The 24,366-nt window shown below is 59.6% G+C and overlaps 1 protein-coding gene across 11 annotated transcripts in view; it reads right to left on the bottom strand.

Annotated features, from left to right (window-relative positions):
* The window catches only part of DNAJB6 (DnaJ heat shock protein family (Hsp40) member B6), a 51,936-nt gene that overhangs the window by 1,788 nt on the left and 25,782 nt on the right, over positions 1-24,366 (bottom strand). For 8 of the 11 annotated variants that reach the window (XM_040260537.1, XM_040260534.1, XM_040260536.1 and 5 more), the window contains exons 6-9: positions 17,236-17,367; positions 15,794-15,938; positions 15,300-15,370; positions 1,571-1,750 (exon numbers count right to left, since the gene is read on the bottom strand). In XM_040260537.1, the coding sequence (XP_040116471.1) occupies positions 1,571-1,750; positions 15,300-15,370; positions 15,794-15,938; positions 17,236-17,367 (528 nt within the window). Of the gene's footprint in view, positions 1-1,570; positions 1,751-14,629; positions 15,371-15,793; positions 15,939-17,235; positions 17,368-22,900; positions 23,248-24,014; positions 24,120-24,366 lie in introns of those variants that run through there. The other 3 variants (XM_040260542.1, XM_040260544.1, XM_040260543.1) reach the window with 3 other exon arrangements.

The raw sequence follows: 24,366 nt of genomic DNA, 5'->3' as shown, positions 1-24,366 counted from the left end.
CGGGCCCACTCGGGGACCCCTTCTCTCAGAACCAAAACCTGGTGGGCAGGCCCGCTCAGGGACCCCCTTCTCTCAGAACCAACACCCAGGGGGGCAACACCCGGGGATCCCCTTCTCAGAACCAACACCCGGTAGGCAGGCCAGCTCAGGGACCCCTTTTCAGAATCAATACCCAGGTGGGTGGGCCCACTCAGGTGTCAACAGGGTTGGTGTCAACAACAGCCTCCCACCTGCAGGCACCTGGGCGGGACCTGGCCAAGCACGAGACCACAGTCACTTTGCTTTTCCTGCCGAATCCTCCTCTCCCGAGACGCCCTGCAGCAGCCACTGTCCTCCCCTGCATGGGCCTGGCCTCCACTACCCACGGGCTGCATGGGCCTCGCTGTGGCCCCTGGTTCCACCTCCTGACCAGACGTCTAAACAAGCGCCTCGAGGCTGGCCTGGGCCCCACGCCGGAGGCAGGTCCTTCCAACCAGAGGGACCCCTTCCAGCCACGAGACCCCCATCAAGTCCTGTGTGTCCAGGAAGCTGGACTCATGGCCCTGTCCCCCACCACGTCCAGCCTGCATGCCGTCGGGGCCAGGAGGCAGCAATGAGCCCGGGGAGGATGCCCGCAGGCCCACACAAGGTACAGCAAGCCTGTCCCGAACTCATCCAGCCCTCCCGCCGCCTCCATCTTTCACTTGACCACCCAGGAGAAGGTTGTCTGCCATCCCTGGGGCTCTGCGGACCTGGCTCGGGGCCCAGCACACCCAGCGTCCGGCGGGCGGACAGGACAAGCCCTGTCCTCAGGGGCAGCCCTGGACCTGTTCCACATGAGGGGGCACCAGGGGGGCTACAGGCACTGAGCTGCCAGCAGGAAGTTCCAGGAGAAGAAAGCAGCAGGTCCTGTCCTTTCGGGTCCCTGCCTCACCCCAGGTGCAAAGTCAGCCCCACTGAGATGCCATCCCGACCCTGTGGGTGAGGGGCCATCTGTCCCTCCACCTCGTGGCCAGCTGTGGTCAGCCTGGCGACTTCGGCCCTGAGAACCAAACTGATCGCTGAGAACTGACGAACAACCCCAACTATAGATTCCCGACGCCTGGCTCCAGACTCAGCCAGGTCCAGCCTGCATACAGCCGTGCCCTCAGACGTGATCCAGAACCTTCTATGGGGACCACAGTCCACAAACCCCCCTGGGCCCCCCAAGATAACGGCGGGTCAAGAAGCTAAAATAGGGCGGGACAGGGCTCGTGTGATCCCGGGCGGGAGCCCTCCCCTGGGGGAGGGGGACCAGGTCGGCACCCAGCGAAAGGGCCCCCGGGGGCAGGGGGCCCCAAGGCCGCGCGCGTTATCAGCACGAGGGCGGGGAGCGGGATCAGGCGTCAGACGGAGGGCTCCTGGGGGCAGGCTGTGCCCGAAGGCTCTGCCGAGTCAACACACACATGCGGTGCTGGGAGCCTGGCGCCCGTTTAATGTCGCCGCGCGCGGCCGCCCCCACCCACCCGTCAGGCCAGCACGCAGCAGCACAGGAGGCGTCTCGGTCCTCGGGGGCCCCGCGGCGGCCGGGGGACGGGGTCCCGGTGCACACCTGCGCAGAAGGCGCCCGGCACGTCCTCGTCCTCCCCCGCGGCGTGTGCCGCCGGCCGGGGCAGGGGCGTGGGCCGCGGCGGCCGCAGCGAGCGGGCGCTGGAGCTGGCGGGCTGGGCGGGCAGCGCGCTCTGGCCTCGTCGCAGGCACTCCTCCACGAAGGCGTCCTCGTCAGCCACACCTGAAAGCAGAGGGCGAGACGCGCGTGAGCCGGGCCGGGGCCGCGTCCTCGCGCCTGCGGGCCCGGAGCTGAGCCTCGCGGAGAGAAAGGGGGACCAGGCTGGGCCTCGCCGGGCCCCGGGCTCAAGGATCCCGAAAGCCCCCCGTTGGCCCCGGGGCAACGGCGGGGCCGTGCTGCGCGGGCATCGCCCCAGGGAGAGGGCAGAGCCGGCCGTGGGCCCTGCCTCGATGGAGGCAGCGGACTCCCCGCGTCCCCCGCGCAGACCGGAGCGCCGCTGGAGCTCTGAGCCGAGGACCCGCACACACGGTCACTTGTCACACCAGACAAACGGCCGAGCGCGTGCCTCCGCGCTCAGGGGTTGTGTTTCTATCAGCCTTTTCGAAAACAGGAGGAAGTTCTGCATGTGATGCGAACACCAGGAACACCAGAAGGAAACAAGTGGCAGCCACCACCGAGCGACTTCCGGCTTCCTTCTCTGCAGTCACAGCGCCCTACGCGAGGGCCCGCTGCCAGCAGCCCAGTAACGGTGGGAAATGTGGACCCCGGGTGGTGGGGGCACCCCTGTGCCCCCCAGGGGCGAGCCCCATGGGGTCATGCACGCCAGCGCCCCCTCGGCTGCCTCGCCCACCTCAGACCCCACTCCAGTCCCGCTGCCCCCGGGGGAGGACAAGACGACCGCGACGCTCCGGAAACGAAAGCCCTGCTCTGACCTGGTGACCGGGCCCCAGGCCCCAGGCTCGATGCTGGGCAGGCGCGCGGGGCCTCGCCTCTGTCCTCTCCAGACACGTCTCCTCCCCAAACCCCACACCTGCCCCGGCGGAGGAATCCTCCTCCAGGAGCACAGACGCTCACCCTCCAGACGCAGGCTGACTCTGGGGAGCCCAGACCCGGGGCCTGTGCTTCCAGGGCTCCTGGGTGGACGCCGCGCCCTGCGAAGCCTCTGTCCACCCTGCAGGCCTGGCGGGCGCCCTGGGGCGGGCCTCCACCAGCCTCACGATCCCCTCCAGCAACGCACACGCAGGCCTGGCGGCAGGGGGGGACGCCTGGCAGTCAGCGTGGGGCCCTGGCCGCTCTCACAACAGACGTCCACCCCAAGGGGCGCTGGCTGAGGAAGCGAGCCTGGCTGTGACCCTCAACCCTGGCCCCCGCCTGCGCAAGGCTGCCTCACCACCCCCGAGGGGTCGCCAGCACCACAGGACACGGGCTGTGTTCGTGAACGGAGTGCCTCTGGGACACGACCGTCTGCGGGAGGAAAGTGCCTGAGTGCAGGAGACCGGGTTGGAGCTCCCAGGGGCCTAGGGGCTGTGGGGTCCAGCACACAGACACAGGCATGAGCCCCAAATACACGGAGCACTCTGGGGGAGGGGGCCCCAGAGCCACAGCTAATACACGACCGTGACGGTGACGCAACCTCCAATCCACTCGGGACGCAAGTGGGGGAAGGTGGGTGGCCCGACCCTGCAGCTGAGGGTCGCCCCCAGGCCCACAATGGGCTCCCGTCCACCCGGCAGGAAGCGGCTGGCTGACCACTCCCAGGGGCTTCAACGTGCTTTTGCGGGGACACCGTGCCCCCAGGTGGGGCCCAAGTGCCCAAGTGCTAGACAGGCTCACTGTGAGCAGCCACGTGCCCACAACAGCCTGGATGTGGCGGGGCGGGCGTCCTGGGGGTCCGGCCTGCTGCCAGTACCCACCTCGGGTCACCTCAGACCCCCAGGGCCCATCAGCTGTGCAGGAGAGGCGGGGCTCCCCCAGCCCCGTCCCGCTCAGGGAAACCCCCCATGCGTCCGTGTGAGGGTGAGGCCGGCCCACCAGGCTGTGTGCGGGATGCCCCTCTGCTCTGGACCGGCTCCAGGGGCGCGAGCGCACAGGCAGGGGGGCCCCGTGGGAGCCGCGGACCCCCTCCCGGCCCCAGCACCTCCTCAGTCCTCAGGGCTGCACCTGCCATCTGTCTGGGCACGAAGCTCTCTGGAGACGCCAGGCCCGCTGTACAGGGCACACAGGGCGCCCCCCATCCAGTGGTCAGGACGCCAGGCTTCCACTCCGCTGTGGGGGAGAGGGTTCGGTCCCTGGTTAGGGAACTAAGATCCCGTGTGCCCCGTGGCATATAAATAAAATGAAAAACATGTTTAAATTCGACAGCTGCTCTTATTTTTACAAAAGCACACAGCACAGAGCACACTCCAGGGCTCGGGGTCTGGTGATCCCCCCGAAGACCGGGGCCCACTGTGGGCCAAGGGGGGACCCTCCTGGGCCCCAGGGTTCTCTCAGCATGCAGACGGCCGTCTACCCCCCCACCAGAACGCACACACACCCTTGGGGCTGCAGCCAAGGGCAGCTGTGCACTCTCGCATGGGGTGGCCCCTCCCGCACCCCCGGGCCACACCCAGCTCGGCGAGGGGCCTGTGCTATGCTGTGCTGACCCGGCACCCCCCAGGCTCACAGCTGACTCCTGGCACCCTCCCGCCTCCTGCCTGCTGCCATGAAGCCCTCTCTCTCACGAGCACCAGGCCACAGGGTCTTTGAACCGGGCACTGTCCAGGGATGATGGAGGGGGTGTGGCCTCTGGGAGCCCCTGATAAGCGGTGGTACCCCCCGCAGCGTCAGGAGCCCCGAGGCCCTGGGCCTGGAGCAGGGTGATCACGTCGCTGACCCAAGGTTCCCCTAAAATCCCGCCTGTGTCAGGCACCAGGGGAGAGTCCTCGGCAGGGCGGGGGACGGGGCTGGAGAGAGAATTTGTCCCAGCAGCTCCGCTGGGTACTTTCTGAAAGAGATCCTTCCGTGTGTATCCACGCAAGCGCTCATTATGAACCCACTATTACACACAAGTAACACTGGGCATTAACAGGTTTACAAACCATGAGGCCACCATCCTCTCAGACGCAGAGGACATCACGCGGAACGCCCGGCTGCAGGAGGCTCAAGCTGAAATCAAGATCGCCGGCTGTGTGCTTAGTTGCTCAGTCGTGTCCGACTCTTTCCGACCCCATGGACTGTAGCCCACCAGGATCCTCTGTCCCTGGGGACTCTGCAGGCCAGAATACTGGAGAGGGTCGCCATGCCCTCCTCCAAGGGATCTTCCCAACCCAGGGATCGAACCCAGGTCTCCTGCTTTGCAGGAGACTCTTTACCAGCTGATAATAGGGAATGACCTCAGATATGCAGATGACACCACCCTGATGACAGAAAGTGAAGAGGAACTAAAGAGCCTCTTGATGAAAGTGAAAGAGGAGAGTGAAAAAGCTGGCTTAAAACTCAACATTCAGAAAACTAAGATCATGGCTCCCGGTCCCATTACTTCATGGCAAAGAGATGGGGAAACAATGGAAACAGTGAGAGACCATTTTCTTGACCTCCAAAATCAGTAGACACTGAACGCAGCCATGAAATTAAAAGACGCTGTTCCTTGGAAGAAAAGCTACGACAAGCCTAGATAGTGTATTAAACAGCAGAGACATCACTTTGATGACAAAGGTCCAAATAATTAAACTACGGTTTGTCCATGTATAGATGTGAGAGTTGGACTATAAAGAAAGCTGACTGCCCAAGAATTGATGGTGTTGGTGAAGACTCTTGAGAGTCCCTTGGGCTGCAAGGAGATCAACCAGTCCATCCTAAAGGAAGTCAGTTCTGAATATTCATTGGAAGGACTGATGCCGAAGCTCCAATACTCTGGCCGCCTGATGAGAAGAGCTGACTCACTGCAGACTCTGATGCTGGGAAAGACTGAGGGCAGGAGAAGGGGAGGACAGAGGATGAGATGCGTGGATGGCCTCACGGATCTGATGGATATGAGTCTGAGCAAACTCCAGAGACAGTGAAGCACAAGGAGGTCTGGCGTGCTGCAGTCCATGGGGTCGCAGAGTCAGACGGAACTGAGCGACGGAACCACCACCATCCTCAAAACCGTGCTCGGCGGCAGGCGACACAGACCGCTGCTAGAACACACTCTCCAGAGTGAGCTCACGCACACGCGGGGCACTGGCAAGCCCGCCCCTCGAGGCCCAGGCTGCGACCGCAGCTGGGACCAGGCCCGGGTGAGGCGGGCTCACACCTCCCACAGCTTCTTGAGACAGAGAAGCAAGCACCCAGGAGCAGTGGCACCAGCGGGCATGGGCCCAGCTGGCATCTCAGAGCCAAAGCCAGCCTCTGCCGGGTCTCCACGTGCTGCAGCCAGGCCCAGCCCGGGAGCTGACGGCCACGCAACGTGCATGGCAGGGATCTGCAAGCTGCCCAGCAACGGGCATGTGCACCCCCAGCCCAGGCTCCGAGCCGATGCCCCAGATGTCTCCAGCCCCTTCCCGGGCAGCGGCGTCCGGAGCAGAGACGGCTCAGCCCTCAGGGCGGCCAGGGCTACAGATGCCAGTGCCCCCACTCCCCGCCCAGGAGCCAGACGCCCCACCCCAAGGGGGCATGGGATACTCCTGGCAGAGGCAGGGCCAGCGCTGGAGACAAGAGGCGCCGCAGGCAGCTGGGGCAGCCTCGCCCGTGTCCGCTCTGGGGCTCCCCGTCACACTGCCCTGGCCTCGTGCCCACAGCCTCCCCGGCACCCATGTCCTCCTGCAAGACCTGCCCCCACTCCCAGGGCTGCGTGCACCCCCGTCAGGGCGGGAGGCCCAGGGCCCCAGCCACTGGCCTCGGGGTAGGACCTGCCAGTCTCTACTCGAAGGCGGAGCAGGTCAGGGGCCAGCCAGCCCGCAGGCATGGCCACGGGCCCAGCCCCCAACCCCTTCCGCCCTCGGGGAAACAAGGCGCCCCCCGGGCGAGGACAGACGCGGCTCCTTCCTGGGAAAGCCCAGGGCAGCAGAGGTGCCCCAAGCTGCAAGGGGACGAGCCTCGGCGAGGCCTGGGCAGACCGTTCACTGCCCCCCACCCCCGCACTCAGCCCACAGGGCCTGGATGGGGGCCTGGCGCCTGGAGACAGACTCCGGGATGTGCCTGTACTGCTGAGACGCCGGATCTGTGGGACCTTCACCGAGTCTCGCGTTCGCCGGGCCGCAGGTGTCCGAGGCCACCCTCGGTTTTGGGCTGGAGAGCCTGTTTCTCACAGGGGCAACCGGTCCTCGGAGGCCTGGTCACTCCGGGGAAGCACTTAGGGTCCTGATTTCAGGTGGCAGGAGGGCGGGCCGGACATATGCACCGGCTGTGAGTCCAGTTTGAGAGAGACACGCCGCCCGAGAGCCCCGCCACCGTGACGGCGCCTGGGCTGCAGCCCCCAACGGCAGACGCTGCCCAGGAGGCCGACAGAGGGTCTTCCCTAAGGACAGGGTGGCCCCGAACCCCAGGCCCGTCCCCACCCCAGGAAACGCCTGCAGCCACGAGTCTTGCACTTTAAGTCACAGCCTTGGGCCCCGCGATGCTCAGCTGCTACACTCAGGGCCAGGGCCCCACACGGTGAGCATCCATCTCTCCTTCTCCCGGGCCCCTTCTGCACTCACGACCCCAACCTCGGGGCGACCCCCGGCCCTGCTGTGGACGATTCAACGATGGCCCAGGGCTGCTCCTCGCCAAACAGAAACCTCCTCCAGAAAAAGCCCGCTGTCCGCCAAGGGTCAAAGAACGCAGAGTGCCCCCACTGAAGGCTCCTGCTGCAGGCCAGCCAACACCTGCAGGGGAGAGCCCCCCACCACCAACCCACCCACCACGGCACGGCACCAAATCCTCGTGAGTCCACGCACCGCCCCTGTGGCACGACCTAAAATTCCAGGAGCTTAAACCAGCAGTGACGGCCACCACCATCCCACCCCCCACCTAACATCACACCTGCTGAAAACCAACCACGTTTTGGGCTGCTTTCTACAGCTGCTTCTGAGCTTTCCATACAGTACCATCAATTAATTGTAAGACACTCCTCTCCTATGAAAATTCACCATGCATTTTGTTTCAACAACTTACTATATAAACGCAAAGCACATCACGAAGGAAAGTCAGTCACATCCAATTCAACCACCCAGAGCCGACTGGGTGTCACTTCTGCTCGCCTTCTCCCTGCGCAGGAACTAACTGCAAACGCACAGGAACCAACTGAAGCTCCTGTGGGTTACCTCTCTGCATCCTTTCACTTGGGGAACCAAACACACACCAGAGACCGTCCTGCCCCGTGGCTCCAAGCGAGATAAAATTTCAACACAAACCGCGACCTGCGGCCCCTGCGCAGAAGCTCGGTGACGTCAGCGAGCAGCTATGAGGGGAATGTCCCAGCAGCGGCCACACACGCACAGCCGGGACCCCAAACGCTTGGCTTTCCTCAGATGGAGCCCCAGCACAGGCAGGGATCTGGCTGATAACATTCAAACGAAAGCAAACCTTCTCGTGTAAAAACAGTCACTTTTTCCTAATATGTACAACCCCCCAGGCCTCGATGGTGACTGCTTTTTGCTCTTCTTTGTTGAGGGAGTGGGGCGGGGTTAATCCCACGCTTCCCCACATCAGGAATCCCACTGACACACACTGGGATTACTCAAACACCCAAAAATGCACCAGCGGCCCAAGAGGGGACCCCAGGGTGCAGGGCCTGGTATGTGTCGTTCTCACGGGGTTCAGCGCTGGCCCCGCGGCGTGGGCTCACACACAGCCCTGGGCAGGGACGCAGACCCACAGGGGTGGGGAGGGAGCCAACCCCAGGAGACTGGGGCCAGGAGACATGGGGCGCAGGTCTCAACCACAGGCAGAGCACACGGGGCGTGGGCCTCAACCACAGGCAGATGGAGAAGGCAGGCAGCGGCAGGGGAGAGTCAGGACGGGAGGGACGCGGCTGGGTGTGGAGGCCAAGAGCACAGCAAGAGTCTCCAGTGCTGCCACCCCAGCCCAAGCGCTGCAGGCGTCCACGCTGCTGAAGCCCCAGGGGGCCAGCCGCCCCAGCAGCGCTGCGCTCAGGAGAGGCCCTGCGCTCAGGAGAGGCCCTGCGCTCTCACCCTGCCGAGGCAGCCCCTGCGCGCGCCCCCCTCTCCCGAGCGTCCGCGGGGCTCGTCACCAGGGGCGTCCATGTGCCGCGGGCTGCTCCAGACACGGCCCACTGCTCACACACCAGGGGTGGACTGCTGGAGCCCCGAGGGACAGCCACCAGGAAGGTGGAGGCCAGCCAGCCCCGCTGGTGCGCCCAAGGGTCCCCGTCCCCCATCCAGGCCCCTGCGCACCCAGCGAGAGCCCAGCAGCTCGCCCAGAGCCCCCGCCCCTCCCCTGCAGAGCCCCCCTCCCCCACAGAACCCCTCCCCCGAGGCCCTTCCCCTCCCCCTCCAGTAGCATAGCCCCCCTCCCCTCCCCTGCAGAGCCCCAAGCCCCACAGGGGGCCCAGGCCCACGCAGCCTCCCACAGAGACGGCTGGCTGGCTCCTGGAAGAGGCCCCAAGAGAAGCTGGGTCAGGGCCAGGCAGGACTGGGAAGGTGGTAGGTGGGGACGGCCCCTCTGGTGTGAATGGCCGGGGCCCCTAAGCACGTGAGGGGGCGGCCTGGGCCCTCCCCACAGACACTGACCAACATAAACCACCAGAGGGCCGACTGCTGCAGGGCCCCACGGCCACAAAATCTGACTTTTCTCGAGACACCATTCAAACCACGTAAAAATCTCAGGATGAGTAAGTCTAGTGTGATGTTGATATCCATTAAATATTTTTTAAAAACCTGTATTACCTAGACTAGCAGATACGTGCCGAGGAACTCGCAAGCATTTCGTCAAAACCCCACCAGTGGGCAGCACAGTGGCAGTGCCACCCGGCTGGCAAGAAGACCCAGAGGACAGGGCGACGCGAGAGCCCCCAGCGGGGGGTGCCACACAGGGCTTCAGGGACGCCAGCACTGGCAAGAGATCTGGGAGCAGGCTGCATGATCTCAACACATACCAACGCTCCAAGTAATGAAGGCCACACACGGACAAATACCAGTGAACGTACGTGAAGGAAAACTACAAAACGTTCAGACGCACAACGTGCACGCCGTTCAACCAGAGGCTACCCCCAGACACAACACAGTTTTCAGTCAAATGAACGCGTGACAATCGACAAGGGAGATGGCTCTGTCGGGGCAAGCAAACAGCAGACGGCGATGGGACAGGCGCCCGAGATCCGAGGACGACTGCAGGGAAACGGGGACGCTTGATACTCACCCTCCAGCAACAGGCTCCCTGTCATCTCGTGCGTGAGGAGTCCCCCGCTCCCTGCAGGCGGTAACTAACGACTACCAGCTTTAAACGCACACACATCTGCGCCCGATTATTCCACGTCATCCAGGCGCCAAGTTCAGCAGGACCTCTCCTACGGGAACACCACCCCACACAGACACACAGACGGTCAAAGAACAAGCGAACATCCACGCTTCACCGGGCAGCACACATCCTGGGGCGGGGGCCGCGATGGTCGCCCACAGCCACCAGCAGACCACGGCTGCTCAGCTGCCCTGGCCGCACCCGCGGGGCCACAGCCGTTCCAGAAGCAACTGGAACCCGGACCCCGTGTGGCAGGATGCCAGCAGCCAGGCCCCGGACTCCACCGGAGACTTTCCTGACCTCCTCAGACTACAGCCCAGGTCAGCCGCACGCGGGCCCCTCACCCAGCCCCCAGAGAAGGGACGCAGACACAGGACTCAGGGGGACCACCTCTCCTCCCGCCCAGCTCTGGGCTCCACGTCGCCTCCACACGTGGCAGGGCCTCAGGCTGCCAGCTCCGGGGAGGGGAAAGCTCGTCAGCGTGGGAAGACAGCAGCAGGAAAGGCCGGCAGGGCCTGCCTGCACTGGCCTGCAAGGGGCACAGCCATGCCAACGGGAGGCCCCGTCTCCCTCTCAGGCAATGCTGGGGTGTGCCGTCAACCCTGGGTAAACGCACCATGCTTCTAGGAGCTCCAGGAGCACTTTTAGTTAGAAGGCAAGCCCGCTTCATTCCACTTTCAAGTGTAAATGCTCTTCAAGAGATCAGATCACGTGGGGTGATTTTTTGGTGCAAGCAGAGAAGAGTGCTTTTTGAATGTCAGCAAACATTTCAAAGGTGGTGGGATCACAGCCCGCCAGGCTCCACTGTCCCTAGAACTCCCCTCCAGACAAGAATACTGGCGTGGGTGGCCATTTCCTTCTCCAGCGGATCTTCCCCACCCAGGGATCGAACTCCCGTCTCCTGTGGCCCATGTGTCGGCAGGGGGATTCTTAACCCCTGAGCCACTTGGAAGGCCCAGTACCTGGCATATCGCACATCACACAGCTCCTGGATCTGGACTATGTTAAGTAACTTCGACCCCCCACCTCCCGCCGGCGCCTCGGTGCTGACCTCCACCCCACAGTGCTGGGCTGTCCATCCAGGGGTAAACCGTCGTGTACACGTGACTAGCACAGCGCGTGTGCAGTGCTCTGGGCGGCCGCTGGCCTCAGGCCGCAGCAATCTGGCCACTTCTCAAGGTGCTGGTACTTGACATCCTTTTACTGAAATTATGACTCCCCATTTTAAGCTGGAAAGTCGCTTGCAATTACTACTTAAAAAAGAATCACAGGTACATGACTTTTTAGACTTCCAATACATAGTAACAACTATGTGCAAACTAAACCGTTCTGTGTACTGATTCTCACAACCACCGATATACCGCAAATCACTGAAAGAAAAAGAACAGAAGCCTAATGCGCAGATGTCTCTCAAGCCTGAGGGCTCTGGCGTGGAGGGGCGGCTGCAGGACGAGGAAGGCCCCAGAAGGCCGAGGGCTGAGCACGTCCACCAAGGCAGGCCACCCACCGCTGAGCGCCCACCCGAGTGGGGCTCCGCGGGGGCAGGGCACCGCACACCCTCAGGAGGCAGCACGGTCCCCGCAGAGCAGGGAGGGGGGGGCCACGGCGCGTCCGCTCCAGCACTCCCGGGCCCGGGGGCCTGCAGCCTGGGCTCGCTCCCCTGCTCCTGGGCCTCCTGCGACACCAGGCCGAGGGAGAGGGCGGGGAGGGCTCAGGCCGTGGGCCGGACGCCCCTCCGGGGCAGATGAGCCCTCTGCGGGGAGAGACGGCCGACGCGTAACCGCTGCGGCATCTGCTGTGAGACCAAACCACTGGCAACCATGATGCACTGGTCCAAAGAACCGGAACGGCACCCCCGGAGGCACCCCCGGCCTCCCACACTGGATGCGGGGGTCACGGGGGGCGGGAGGCCTGGGGGACAAGGCGCCCGGCTCACGGCACCACTGCCAGGGCTGCGGGAGGGAGCCCTGCGGGGGGCAGGCACCCTGCTGACTACGTGACAGACGCCTCGGGCAGGCCCAGCGCCGGTGCAGGGAGGCAGCGCAGGCACGGCTAGCCCGCCCTCGTGGGCCCTGTCCTCCCACGGCGGCTGGGATGCAGAAGACGACTCTGCTCTCTGAGAACCGTGTCAGAGGGAAAGGGGAAAACGTCCAGCCACGGTTTCCACGAGGTGCACACCTCACCCGGTCCAAACCTCAGTCAAGGCCCGGGGGGGGGGGCAGTCTGGTGAGACGGGTGGACGGAGCGTGAGCAGAGAGCAAGCAACGGGCCGTCCGAGGCCCAGTCCCCCTGCTCACCGGCAGGACGACGCTGCAGAGTCTCAGCGAGGCCTAGGCCTGCACACCCCTCATCACCGTGATGCCGAGATTCCTGCTCACGGAGCAAGAGCTACCATGACCTCCCTTCCTCCGACTTTGATAAGTAGCAAGAGAGTATGACTAGTCACCAAAAAACAGGGAAACAAAAAAGTCTTACCACATTTTCATTGCTGGTTACACTCAGTACTAAATCTCCATCTAGCTAACTCAATTCATTACAACTGCAAGGACTAGCAGATTCAAAGGTGCGAGACAAGGATGAAAACTCACCACGTGAGCAGTTCTAGAAGCAGAAGCCTCAGACTTAAAGGACGCAGCCAAGAATGACAGGAAGAAGCCGATGATTCAGGCCAACGCCTTTACACCTGCGTCACTAAGCCACCCACTCTGAAAGCAGCAACCACCTCGAGACTCACTCAAGGGGAGCAGGATCTGGGGTTTAAAGTAAAAGGCCATGGGTCACATACATGCAGTCCAACCTCAGACCACACAGCAACAAGGGAGCAAACTCTTTCAACAACCCTTGCTCCAAAGCCCCCTGAAACCACAGTGATCACCTCTGTCTTGTCTGTGAACTTGCTAACGACTAACCACTGAGAAACAAGACCACAAACAACTCATCAGAAAGTTGCTGCTGGATTCTCTGTTGGATTCTGGTGCCGTGAGACTGCTCCTGCAGAGGCCAAGGACAGCTGGTGGGTGACCAGGCAGGCAGGGCGAGGCTTCAGCAGACGAGGGGGTGAGAACCGAGAGGAACGACGCCGGCCCCCAAACAGTGGCCGAGAGCCCGGCAGACCAGACCCGGGGCACAGGGGCTAGCTGCGGGCAGTCTACAGCTGTCTCCGCAGACCTCCACAACGCACCCTGCATGGACCGTTGGGAGGAGGAAAGGGGAGCAGGCGCCGACACCGGGATCGTCCCTATCACACAGAAACCCTGATGGGCTTCAGAACGCAAGCCTGAACCTTTGGAGCCTGGGAATGACAGGGCGGAGGCACCCGCCGTCCGGAAGGGGCGTGGAGACGAAAGAGAAGCAGCGTGAGCTCCACTCTCCCCTCGAGACTGGGCCCCATGGGCTCCACGGACGTGCAGAGCGCACGGGCGCCGAGACCGTCTGGAGCTTGGCCACCGGCAGCCTAGGGCGGAGCGGGGCCCAGGCTCCTCCCGCAAAGACCCCCGGAGCTCCAAGACGACCTTCTACCACGAGCACAGGGACCAGCCAAGGAGCGGCGCTGCGAGGACAGTGAGAAGCCGCTGCTCGCGGGGCCGGGGGCTCTGGCAGCACCGCACCCAGCAGCCTGCCCGCACACAGACACACCCCGGCGCAGGGACGAAGGCTGCCGACACCCACCCGCCCGCGTCCCAGGGCGCCGGGAAGAAGGCCCCACCACGCCGAGCTCTCCGCCCACGTCACCGATGGGCCCATCCACAGTCGCGCCAACACTGGCGACTCCCCAAGCGGGGACGGTGGCGCCCCCAGAGCACCGTCGCCGGCAGACGGCCCTCTTCCCCCGCGCTCGGCCAGCCCAGGGATGTGCTCTCAGGCACCAGGACCGCTGAGGGGCGCACCAGACTCCTCTTCACTGACCTGGTGTCCCGAGGCGGCCTTGAACCTGTTCTCAGCAGTTCATCCTACCCGTCAGACACCAATTTCAAGTCCCGGGACCCTCTTCGAGTGACTGAGGCCAGCCACGTCTGGGCTGACAGCACAGACGCAGCACGACCCCCGGGCCAGGCCGTCGGCCGGGCGGGCTTCCCAGCGTGACCGCCCACACCCGCCCCATCACGGGCCCGTGTGCTAAGACGGAGCCGCGCAGCCGCCCTTTCCTTGCCTAACTGGGCCCAGCTGTCTCCTCGTGCTCACATTCACGTCTGCAGTGCTTCTTTAAACAGCTTCTTCTAGCAGTCTCACACTGTTTAGATTCAGAACAAACTTGAGTAGGGCAGTAAAAAGACCACCTAGCTCTCGAGTAATATCCCTCTGGCTGGAATTCCAGTTATCAGTGGCAATCATGACAGATGACACTGATTGAGAAACAAAAGAAAACCCCTTTATGTCTGGCCATGCCAGCATCATTACGCGACCGTCCTAGGCATGTTACCTTTCAACGAGCTGGCGTCAAACACAGCCTAGAGACTGGGAAGGATGGGAGTGTGGACAGCTGGTTCTCCCCTCCCTGAAGAAATGTTCAGTCAATTGCTAATCATTATGCCACATCAAAAGGGAATTTTCATACACTCTCCAAATACATCAAAGAACACATGTCAATAAGGTCCAGCATCAGCCTCCAGATGCAGAACACAGGACTCCAGGAGCCCGGCACGGAGTCACACACAGACAGGACAGGCCCCACTCGGGAAAAAATGCACCGAACACATTTGCATTTATTTTCTTTTTTTTTTTTTAAAAGCAAATGACAAAGACCCAGTTTACCAGCTTAACTTTTTTAAACCTAAGCTTAACATTACATATTTAAACAATTGTCAAAACTTACTAAGTTGCCAGCATTCATGCACAACTGGAAAACATCCTCAATGCACATTAAACCAGAAATGTATTACCATCAATGTATTAATATCGTCACTACTAAATACTGAAAAAAACAAATTATTTTGTGGAAGAGTCATCCTGGCAAAGTTAACTTCACAGCAGGCTGAGACTACTCGGCTCACGTTTCAAACACGATGGAAAAGCAGTCCGTGCTGGTGTTAGTGTACGAAAGAGTCACGGCCACCTTGGATTACGTTTAATAAAAAGCAAAGTGCATACAGAGATTTACAACAATTTTAAAGACAAATAAAATGGTCCTATTACGTGGTCCCAACAGTAAACTCAAAAGTCTATGACAAACAGGGCGCCGACGAGCTGCGTATAAATACTTTAGGTTAGGGACAGCTAGACTGAAAGTCGAGTTCGTCTGAAATCTTCAAAAAAACGTTCCTGTTAATCCTCGCAGGGCGCGCGCCAGAGTTAGGGTTCTGCTACGCGCGTGCGGTCAGCTACTTGTTATCCAAGCGCAGCAGCTGCTCCTTACCATTTATCGTCAAGGACTTTAACTGGCCGTCTTCTTCAACTTCCACCCTTTCTTGACCATTCTCGACAATCCTGTGGGAGGGGAGGCAAGGGGGATAAAACACACCTTAAGGTCGTCGTTTGAGATAAACAGACGTGTCTGTGAACCCGAATGCGCATCCTTAGAGGACCTGCCACGGATACACCTGAAGCCACTAACTCTGTGGCTGAAGCCAACATCCTGAGCACAGACGTTTCTTAAAAGAGATGACTCTGACGGAACACAGGCAGCAGCCGTCAAAATGGTCAAGGTGCTACAACGGATGCCCTTCCATTCCAACACATCCCTGCACACTGAATGGGGCGGTGTCCAATGTGTCACACGAAGCAGACATCTCAAAGGAAAAGCTCTGATCAGAGGGGGCCCAGATGGCCCAGACACCCTGCCCTTCCCCGGGGGGGCACTGCTGATGCCCCCCACACCTACGCCTGAGGACACAGACGCCAGGCCCGCACCTCTTGGTGGTGATCTTCCTGCCGTTCACCACTTTCGTCGACGTCGATACAGACTTGTAGTTACCCATCCCACTCCCGCCGAAGGCCGAGGAGGAGGAGAACGCCGTGAGGCCCCCGTGGCTTAGCGAGCCGAAGGAAGTGAACCCTGTAAGAGAAAGCAGAGGGGTCAGAGACGAGCGCAGCACACGCGGCCAGCCCAGGGAAGCAGACGCACGTCCCTGTGGAGCCGCCCAGGCACCTCCCCTACCGACGGGCCAGCACCCTGCCCCCATGCATCTCACAGGATGGAGCAAACCCCGCCACAGACTGGCACACCCAACAAGCTTCTGCTGGTGCCCTGTAATTGTGACCACACGGGATACAAATCTCAACTGCCAGGAGGCTGAAATAATTTTAGCAAGAATACCACAATTATCAGGAGAAGCATGGGTCTGGAGCTCATGGACTAATGCTCAGCTATGAGGCGCTCACCTAGGACATGAAACCCTGACTTTCAGAAGTCACAACGAAGCAAGTCCACCCTGGGCTGGGGCCGAGGCTGCTCTGCCTGTTGGAGCCCGCTGCCTGTCCCATCCTGAATGTCCCCTCACAGCAGAAACACGCCCTCCCCACAGCTCCTTAAAGGGAAGGACTGCGTGCCACACACATTCCGTAAGTGAAATACTCTTTGACAGGCTTGCCCAGCTTTCTTTTCTCTGACTCTCCCTTAAATCCGGGCATACTACGTGGCATCTGAGGAGAGGGCCTGCCGGAGGGAAGCACGGCTGCACCGGCCCTGGGTGACACAGACCCCTGGCTTCGGAGGAGCAGAGTCTGGGAGCTGCGTCCCCTGTGCTGTCCACAGAGCGTAGGACGCTCACACAAGAGAGGCCCAGAACAGACAGAGGAACTGGGCGAGCACCAGAGAAGAGCTGAGATTCCAACTCTCCACATGAAATGCGGCTGCGCCAGGCTGTGTGCCCGACTCCAGCTGATGGATGGCCTCCAGTCGCCAGCCAGTGCCACGCACCAAACCGCACCAGTAGACGCCGCATGGCACATGCAGGCCCCACTACAGCCTTAGCTCCTGACCCCATCAACTTGGGACTCCCCAGGACATTGTTTTTTCTTAAACTGCCGAGGAGGTTAGATTAAAAAGGATTTAATGAGATTATCTGAGTTATTCCAGTTATTTATCCCAAAACCTCACTCCTTTTAACCAAGAATTTCATTAAATACTGGCCTTTAATAGTGAAGATCTGAAGTAGGTTCTCAAGCATAACATTCTTTGGAAAATTACGGGGGTGGGGGGGGGGTTACTAAGCAAAGATTTGTATATACACGAACAGTGGCAAATCCAAGCTGTTCCACAAAAGGCATGTGCACACTGCAAAGTGCCCTGAATGAAAGAAGCCTGCACTGGCGTCCACTCAGACACCAGGGTAAGTCTGAGGGTGTAGTACCTGTATCAAAGGAAGGAAATCTCCCTCCAAAGGAGGGAAATCCGCTGAAACCAGAGAAGAATGAGCCCGTGCCTCGGCTCCGGCTTCCGCGGGGGCCCCTTCGATTCCCAAAGAAGTCCTCAAACGGGTCTTCTAAAAAGAAACAGAAGTGCTTAGTGAAACCTTGACCCCGGGGTGCTCCTCCACAGGAGAGCTGCAAAGTGGATGCGGGCAATGCCTCCTGACACTGTTCCAGCAGGAGCAAAGCTTCTCCACAGCGCAGCTCGCCTTCAGAGCAATCCATCTCACCTGCGGCTTTACTGCGGTTTCCGAGACTCATCTAAAACCAGCACACAATGTGTCCCAACATAAAGCTCAAGGTCATCAATACGCACCGCAGACCTGGGCAGAGAGCTGAGGGCAGAGCTGTCCACACGGAGCTCTTTCTGGTGGCTGTTACCAATCAATGAGCACTTACTGAAAACATGAATTAGACAAACTTTTAAAATTCACTGAGGTTCCCTATTAAGTTCACTGTGAAATCAATCAGTGCTGTATTTTTTCTAGGAAATGGGAATTCTCTGAGAAATCAAAGCAAGGATTCCTGACAGATGGTTAAAGAAACGAACCCAAGACACAGAAGCAAGAGAACCGGCATGGCCTATTTCTAAACCAGGCAGGCATCATGATCAAAGCAGGAAATTCATGCATCTGAGTGGCGAAAGGAACAGAACAGTGAGCAGAACAAGGTCACGAGCATGAAGGCAAGTGGGAACTGCGGCTCACAGCACACCCGCGCGCACAGGCAACCGTGACTGGGAACCCCCAGGTAGCCAGCAATGACCAGAGGCAGACCCGAGCTGAAGGAACGCTCAGAGCGGGGACGGGGAAGCAGGTGGAAAAACTACAAGCCTTTCTTAAGAGCGCCGCTAACAGTGCAGGAAAGCAGGCCTGAAGAAGCAGGCATTAGAAAGCATGGTCACTGGCGGCCTCTTCAGAGACCTAGAAAGAAGGCAGGAGCGGGAGGAGGACCGAGCAGGAACCGGCCCAAGGCAGCACTGCTCCCCCAGCTCCAGGGGGAGCCGGGACCTGGGCAGTGCTAGGAGGCAGGTGCTGCCGTCAACAGGACGGAGCCCAGAGACTGCTGTTTCCGAGCCGCGGGTCCCACGCTCCCCAGCGCCTGTGTGCGTGCCACCACGTGAGGCACAGCCTGAAGAGGCCACTTCTGTCAGCGGCTTTGTAAACATGGCTGCCAGTCCCATCATTACCACAGTCAGGAGTATAAGTACAAAGCCTAATCATAAACTTTAAAGTCAAAACACTTTATAGATCTCGAGAGAGACTTCATCCTGTTCAAATAAAATCCAAGCATTCAACTAAGTTACTTTCCACCTTACTCTCATCAGGGGCCTACATGGCGACGCTGACACGTTTCCATCCATCCAGTCGCAGGACAGCAGGCGATTACACTCATGTTACAACCACCCAGGTTCAGGCACAGATGTGGCGAGTACGGCTTGGACTCGGTGTGACCGCATTCTCAAGAAGAGCCACAGGGGCAGCCTGAGATGCTCACTGCCCTTGCGAGAGCTCCTGAAGCACAGGTCTCCGCAGACTCCTGAGTCACAAACAGCCACAGCCTGTGTCCTCCTGCAACGCTCCTTCCATTACCGCTCTGGCAATTCGTTTAGTTATAATTTAAGGCTCACACAGCAACTGAAACCTGCAAAGACTCTCCACAAAACTACTGGGACCAACTTAAACCAGTGTCCACTTGATACCACCATTAAATGGTTTTAATTTGTTTACATCAAGCTAAATGAACTTTCATAATTATAAAATCACCTTGTTCAGAAGCTACTTCAAAAGATAGTTGAGTAACATTATAAGAATAAGGCCAGTTGGGTTTTCAGTTACGTTTTTTTTGTTTTCTTGTATTCTTTCATTTTTGAAGTCTTTTACCTTGCACACTTTTCTATTATACAGCCTAAATATGGATTTTTACAATTCCAGTAGCCACCGAATTTTAACGTGTAATTTCAAATAGTAAAGTCACAACAGTTAACCCTAAAAATGAAAAGTCTCATCTGTAGGTCATGGTGACAGTAGACAACAGGTTTTTTTTAGAAAGTCGTGATGATGAGGACGTGTTAACAGGAGCCACGCTGAGACCAGCGCTCCCATCTCCCATCACAGGCTGCCGCGGGTGTGGAGCACAGGTGGCGCTGAGCTTTGGGGCTTCCCAGGCGACTCAGTGTAAGGAATCTGCCTGCCAGCGCAGGAGACGTGGGTTTGACCCCTGGGTCGGGAAGATCCTCTGGAGGAGAAAATGGAAACCCACTCCAGCATTCTCTGGACAGAGGAGCCTGGCGGACTACAGCTCATGGGGTCACAAAAGAGTCGGACGTGACTGAGCAGGTCATAAGCTTTCCCAACCTTTAGGCTCCAAGCTAAATACAATAGTTAATTAACAGACCCTCTCATCCAGCAATTCAGTCTACTTCATGGACATCAACTCATCAAACGTGGAAATAACTTACTAAAGGGCCCCCAAGCTTTTATAGTGAAAATTGAAAATTCCCTAATTACGTAATTTTCCAATATAGAAATGGAGAGCATGTTAAATGAAGGTTATTGAAGGGTCATCAGGTTTAAGCTTTAGAAAAAACGTACATCACAACTCTAACATCTGAAAAGCGTTCACAGTGGGCTTTCAACTGGCAACAAGACAAGGGTGGTTCCCCGCTCTGTCCTTCGACCTCGCTTGTTTTCCAAATTCTTATGTTCAGTCTGTATGGTTATTATTTTTGAGGGTAAAAGGGGTAAAGAGTGCATTTATCTTGTAAGTAAATCTGAATCAGACATAACGTAACCGAACATGCTGCCCAGGCCGTGTTCGACTCCACATGGCGCCCAGAACCGCCCCGCCAGCCAAGGTGCTGCTGTGGGCAGAGGGCACAGGTCCTGTCCAGAGCAGGCCCCAGCTGCCCGGAGCCACAGCCTGCCGCTGCGTTCTGGCCCCACTGCTCCCGTGTTCATACCGTTCACACAGCTGTGTCTTCCGGCCTGCTTACACCCTGCCACAGCACAGCAAAGGCAGCTCTGCGTCAGTCTCGGCAGGGGCCCTCCAGGAGAGCCTGGCGCCCGGACCTCACCTCCTACTTGGGAAAGGGCAGCGTGTTCTCCACGACACGCACGTTCCTCATCAAGTCTGGCTCAATTATGACCTGGCTATGGTCTGCTGGAGATGAATTATGGTTGAAGGAGATGGTGCATGTAGACGTCAACGAGTGGACGAATTCTGTGTCCAGTGAAGGGGCCGCCTCAAAGGTGTTCTCGGATGAGAGGAACGTGTGGATCAGCCCGCCCCGTGGAGCAGACTGGCATCCCAGTGTCAATGCGCCCCTCCCATCGCGCAAGGGCTGAACAGACCACAAGGCCGACGCTTCCCACAAACAGAAGAGCCTTCTCCTGGCCACCGGTCTCTGACCTGGAACACTGCTGGTTCTTCAGCCTGAGGGCCTCCAGAGTCAGACCAGGGCATTGGCCCGCAGGTCTGGCAGGCGTGGGTCCTCATACTCAAACAAGCCCATGATCGCACTGAACTTCTAACAGAGAGGTCGGTCCACCCTGCTGGGTCTCTCGGGAGACCCTAAACGCAGAATTTACAAGCCTGCCAGAACCGCCTCCCTGGTCACGGCACGGGCGTGCTCAGCCAGGTCCTTTCCCGCAACACTGCATCATCGGGTACAGACACGCGGAAGCAGGCCCGTGGCCAGCCTGTTAACTAAGACTTAACTCTTTTGGGTCCCTGTTCCAGGTGTCCTGAAGAAACACTCCTCTGCAATCTTACACGGTCCTGCTCTTCTCAGAAACACCAAGCCAAATCCACTAAGGTGATGCCTGCAAACACCTAAGTAATAATGTCAAACTTATGACAAAAAACATGTCAACTGAATGCTGTGAAAAACCACCACCAAACGTGTTCCAAATGTTCACACGAGCACATTCTCGTAAGAAGACTTAAGGGGAAAGCTAAGCAAAAAGATGTTTAGAGCCATACGTGCCCCCAGGAGCAGAGCCAAGGGCCTGACCGAGGGTACACAGCGAAGGCGCGCAGGTCCTGTCCTCACAGAGTTCACCACCCAGTCCCCAGGCCACACGCACACAACTGCACAGCAAAGGAAAACACCATCAACTCCAACAAGCATCCTCCTGAGCATGTCAAACAAAAACAGGCCCCTCCACTACAGTCTCGGCGCTAAGGCACAGCAACCCTGAGGAAGGACCGACACGTGACTCAAAAGCCAGGACGGCAGACAGACTCCAGCGCGACCACCCCACCTGCACTGACCCCAACGCCACAAGCTAAAGTCAAAACACTCCTTCGCAACAACTCGAAGTTTGTAACGTTTTCTTCTCACATAGTCAAAAGTAGAAAACAACATATTTGAAAACTATCTGAAATAAACAAACCTAAGTGACTCAAAAACAGCCATGGGTGACACACGGCTGGGACCCCAGGGAGGAGGGCTTTGGGGCACTTCTCCATGGCTGACCCGGCATCAGGGGTGGTGCCTGGCAGTGCACGGCAAGCCCGGGATTAATACTCAGCAAATGAACATCCTGCTTCCAGCTGTGTACACAGCTTCATTACAAATGTGACTCCTAGTTACGCGACAGACCTAGCTGGAACACACTTTTCTAGCAGTTACAAACAGCCATCCAAGCCAAGGGTGCTGAGCACACGCAAGGGACCTAGACCCCCTACTTCAGTGGCGACGGAGGCCAGGCCCCTGCAATTCTACCCCTCGCCAAGCAGCTGCGAGGGAGCCGCCCTCCCCCTGCTTGCGGCCAGGACAGCCCACCGCCCCCAGCCACAGGGACCACCATGCCAGGAGGAAGGAGTCCAGCCTGGACTCCTGCATGGGCTCGGGAAGCTCTGCCATGGGGGAGCCGGGAAGGCCACTGAAGTCTCAAAACCAACCCTGGATTCCCAGGAAGACCATGCAAAGCCTGGGGCCCGGCCACTGCTCTCGTGACCCAGAAAACAACTCTGAGAGTGGCCTTCCAAGAAGCCTTTCCTCTCCCTGTCGAGGGTGGAGGTGGTAGGACCATGAGGCCCATCTGCCCGGCACCCACCCACACGGAACTGTCCTGAAACAGCAGCTCCACCCCCAGCTCCACCCGCAGGAGGTCCCAGCCACTGACGGGCCGGGCCAGCCCAGCACCCCTCCCCTGAGGGGACAGGGGCTCAGCAGGGCCTTCGCAGTCACTGAGCCACAGGGGAGTGCCCCCCTGGGACGGGTCATCACACCTGCCCTGCCTCCACAGCCACAGGCTACGCTTTCCCACTCGTGGCTTCTCTCAGCAGCACAACTTCACCAGTGCCTGCTTCCAAACCACGCTGCCTCGAAGCTGAGCGGACAGCGGTGTATGCCACAGGATGCACAGGGGCCCCAACGATGGCCCGTGACCCTGACCTCGGGCGGGAGGCAGGGCCGCTGCAGACAAGCAGGCCCCCTGTCCACGTAAGGAGGGACACGCAGGCGTACAGAGAAGACCCTGTGCAAAGACACAGCGGCTGTCTGAGGCGGCCAGAGCAGCAGGAGACCGCCGGCCTCGGGCCGCGGCTCCTCCCGAGCCCCCGGTTCCCTCGGGGCCGCAGGGAGCCATCAGGCGCACGTGGTGGAAACTCTTTATTCTAGAGGCTCCGCTTAGCGGGCCGGCCGCGGGGCAGCAGCAGGGCCTCGGGCTCGGGCCCGCTGTCCTCACTGAGCAGCTCCTCACACTCCTCGAGGAGCTCCTCTGGGTCCCCCGGGCTGGCCTCATCCTCACTGGAGATGAACTCCAAGTCCTCACTGGGGGGCTCGCCCCCGCCCAGGCTAGCGCCCTCGCTGGGCTCGTCGTCACTAAAGAGGTCAAGCTCCTCGCTGGACACCACGTCCAGCGCCTCACTGTCCTCCTCGCTCGCGCTCTCCGCCACCGCCTCCTCTTCAGGCTCCAACTCCTCGCTGGCCGCCTCCTCGAACCCTGGGGGGAGAACGACCAGCTCACTACCCTCCAGCGCCGGGCCGGGCGCTGGGCGGGCCTGCCTGGCCGGACGCGAGGGGCCACCGGCCAGCGTGAGCGTGCTCCCAGGGGAGCTCCCGGCTTCAGAGCTGGGCCACAGAAACGTCTCCCCGCACGGTGGCTCCCACTCGCGTTCTAGGGCTCAGGCGGCTCTTCCGTCTGAGAACCTCATCTCACTAACACCACCCTTTAATGATAAACCAAGGAAGGGGTCATCGCAATTTAAAGTAACATGATCCTTACACTTGAATGTTTCCAAAGGAGGTTCTCCGAGGGCTAGGGGGAAGTCAGCTCAGCCCACAGCCCCGCCGGCACCCCTCCGTCTGAAAGCCAGGGCCCCGGCTGCTGGGCCCTCGGCCGCAGCCCACAGGAGGCAGGCCTCACAACGAGCGCGGCCCCGGGTACAGGACTCCGTCCTTCCCACCAGCTCTCCGCTTCAAGGTCCCTCCCCTTTCATCTGGGCCGTCTGAAACCAGACACGGGGTATTATGTTCCGATAAATGCAAAGTGAACCTCAGAATGTCTTTTAACAGACTCTGAGCTACTTTTTTTTGGAAAACGGTAGAGGAAAAAAGTTGGTCGTGTGGAAAATGAAGACAAGAAATAACACACTCCTCTAAATGGACAGCGTGACAGGGCTGGTGTGGCTGCCGGGAAACATCAAGTCCACGCCTGCCGAGGCAGCACAGCCTCAGGCTCACGGCCGCTCAGCCCCGCTCTGAACGTACCGCCAGCGCGCTGCACTGTCACTTCATACACGCAGGAGCCGTGGAGCAGCTTCTTTTCCCGTGTGTAAATCCTGAGAGCCTGAAAATGGAAGTCGCCTAGAACACCTACAAGAACGGATTGGAGAAGTGTCACCGCCACAGGGACCACGAGAGACGGGGGAGCTGCTAGTGCAGAGCGCGCGCGCCTCCGAGTCCCGGGCAGAGGCTGAGGGGCTCGGCCCCCAGCGGGCTCTGAACCCAGGAGAAGAAATCTCCACCCATCGACCCGCAAACAAACTCTTCTGATTCAAGTCCACATGCACATCAAGACGTCCTCATGGGCACAAATCTCAACTCAGAAGACGTGAAGGTT

The sequence above is a fragment of the Oryx dammah genome, unplaced genomic scaffold (genome assembly GCF_014754425.2).
Source record: "Oryx dammah isolate SB20612 unplaced genomic scaffold, SCBI_Odam_1.1 HiC_scaffold_18, whole genome shotgun sequence".
Classification (NCBI taxonomy): Eukaryota; Metazoa; Chordata; class Mammalia; order Artiodactyla; family Bovidae; genus Oryx; species Oryx dammah.
This window is presented reverse-complemented; position numbering and strand designations above follow the sequence as displayed.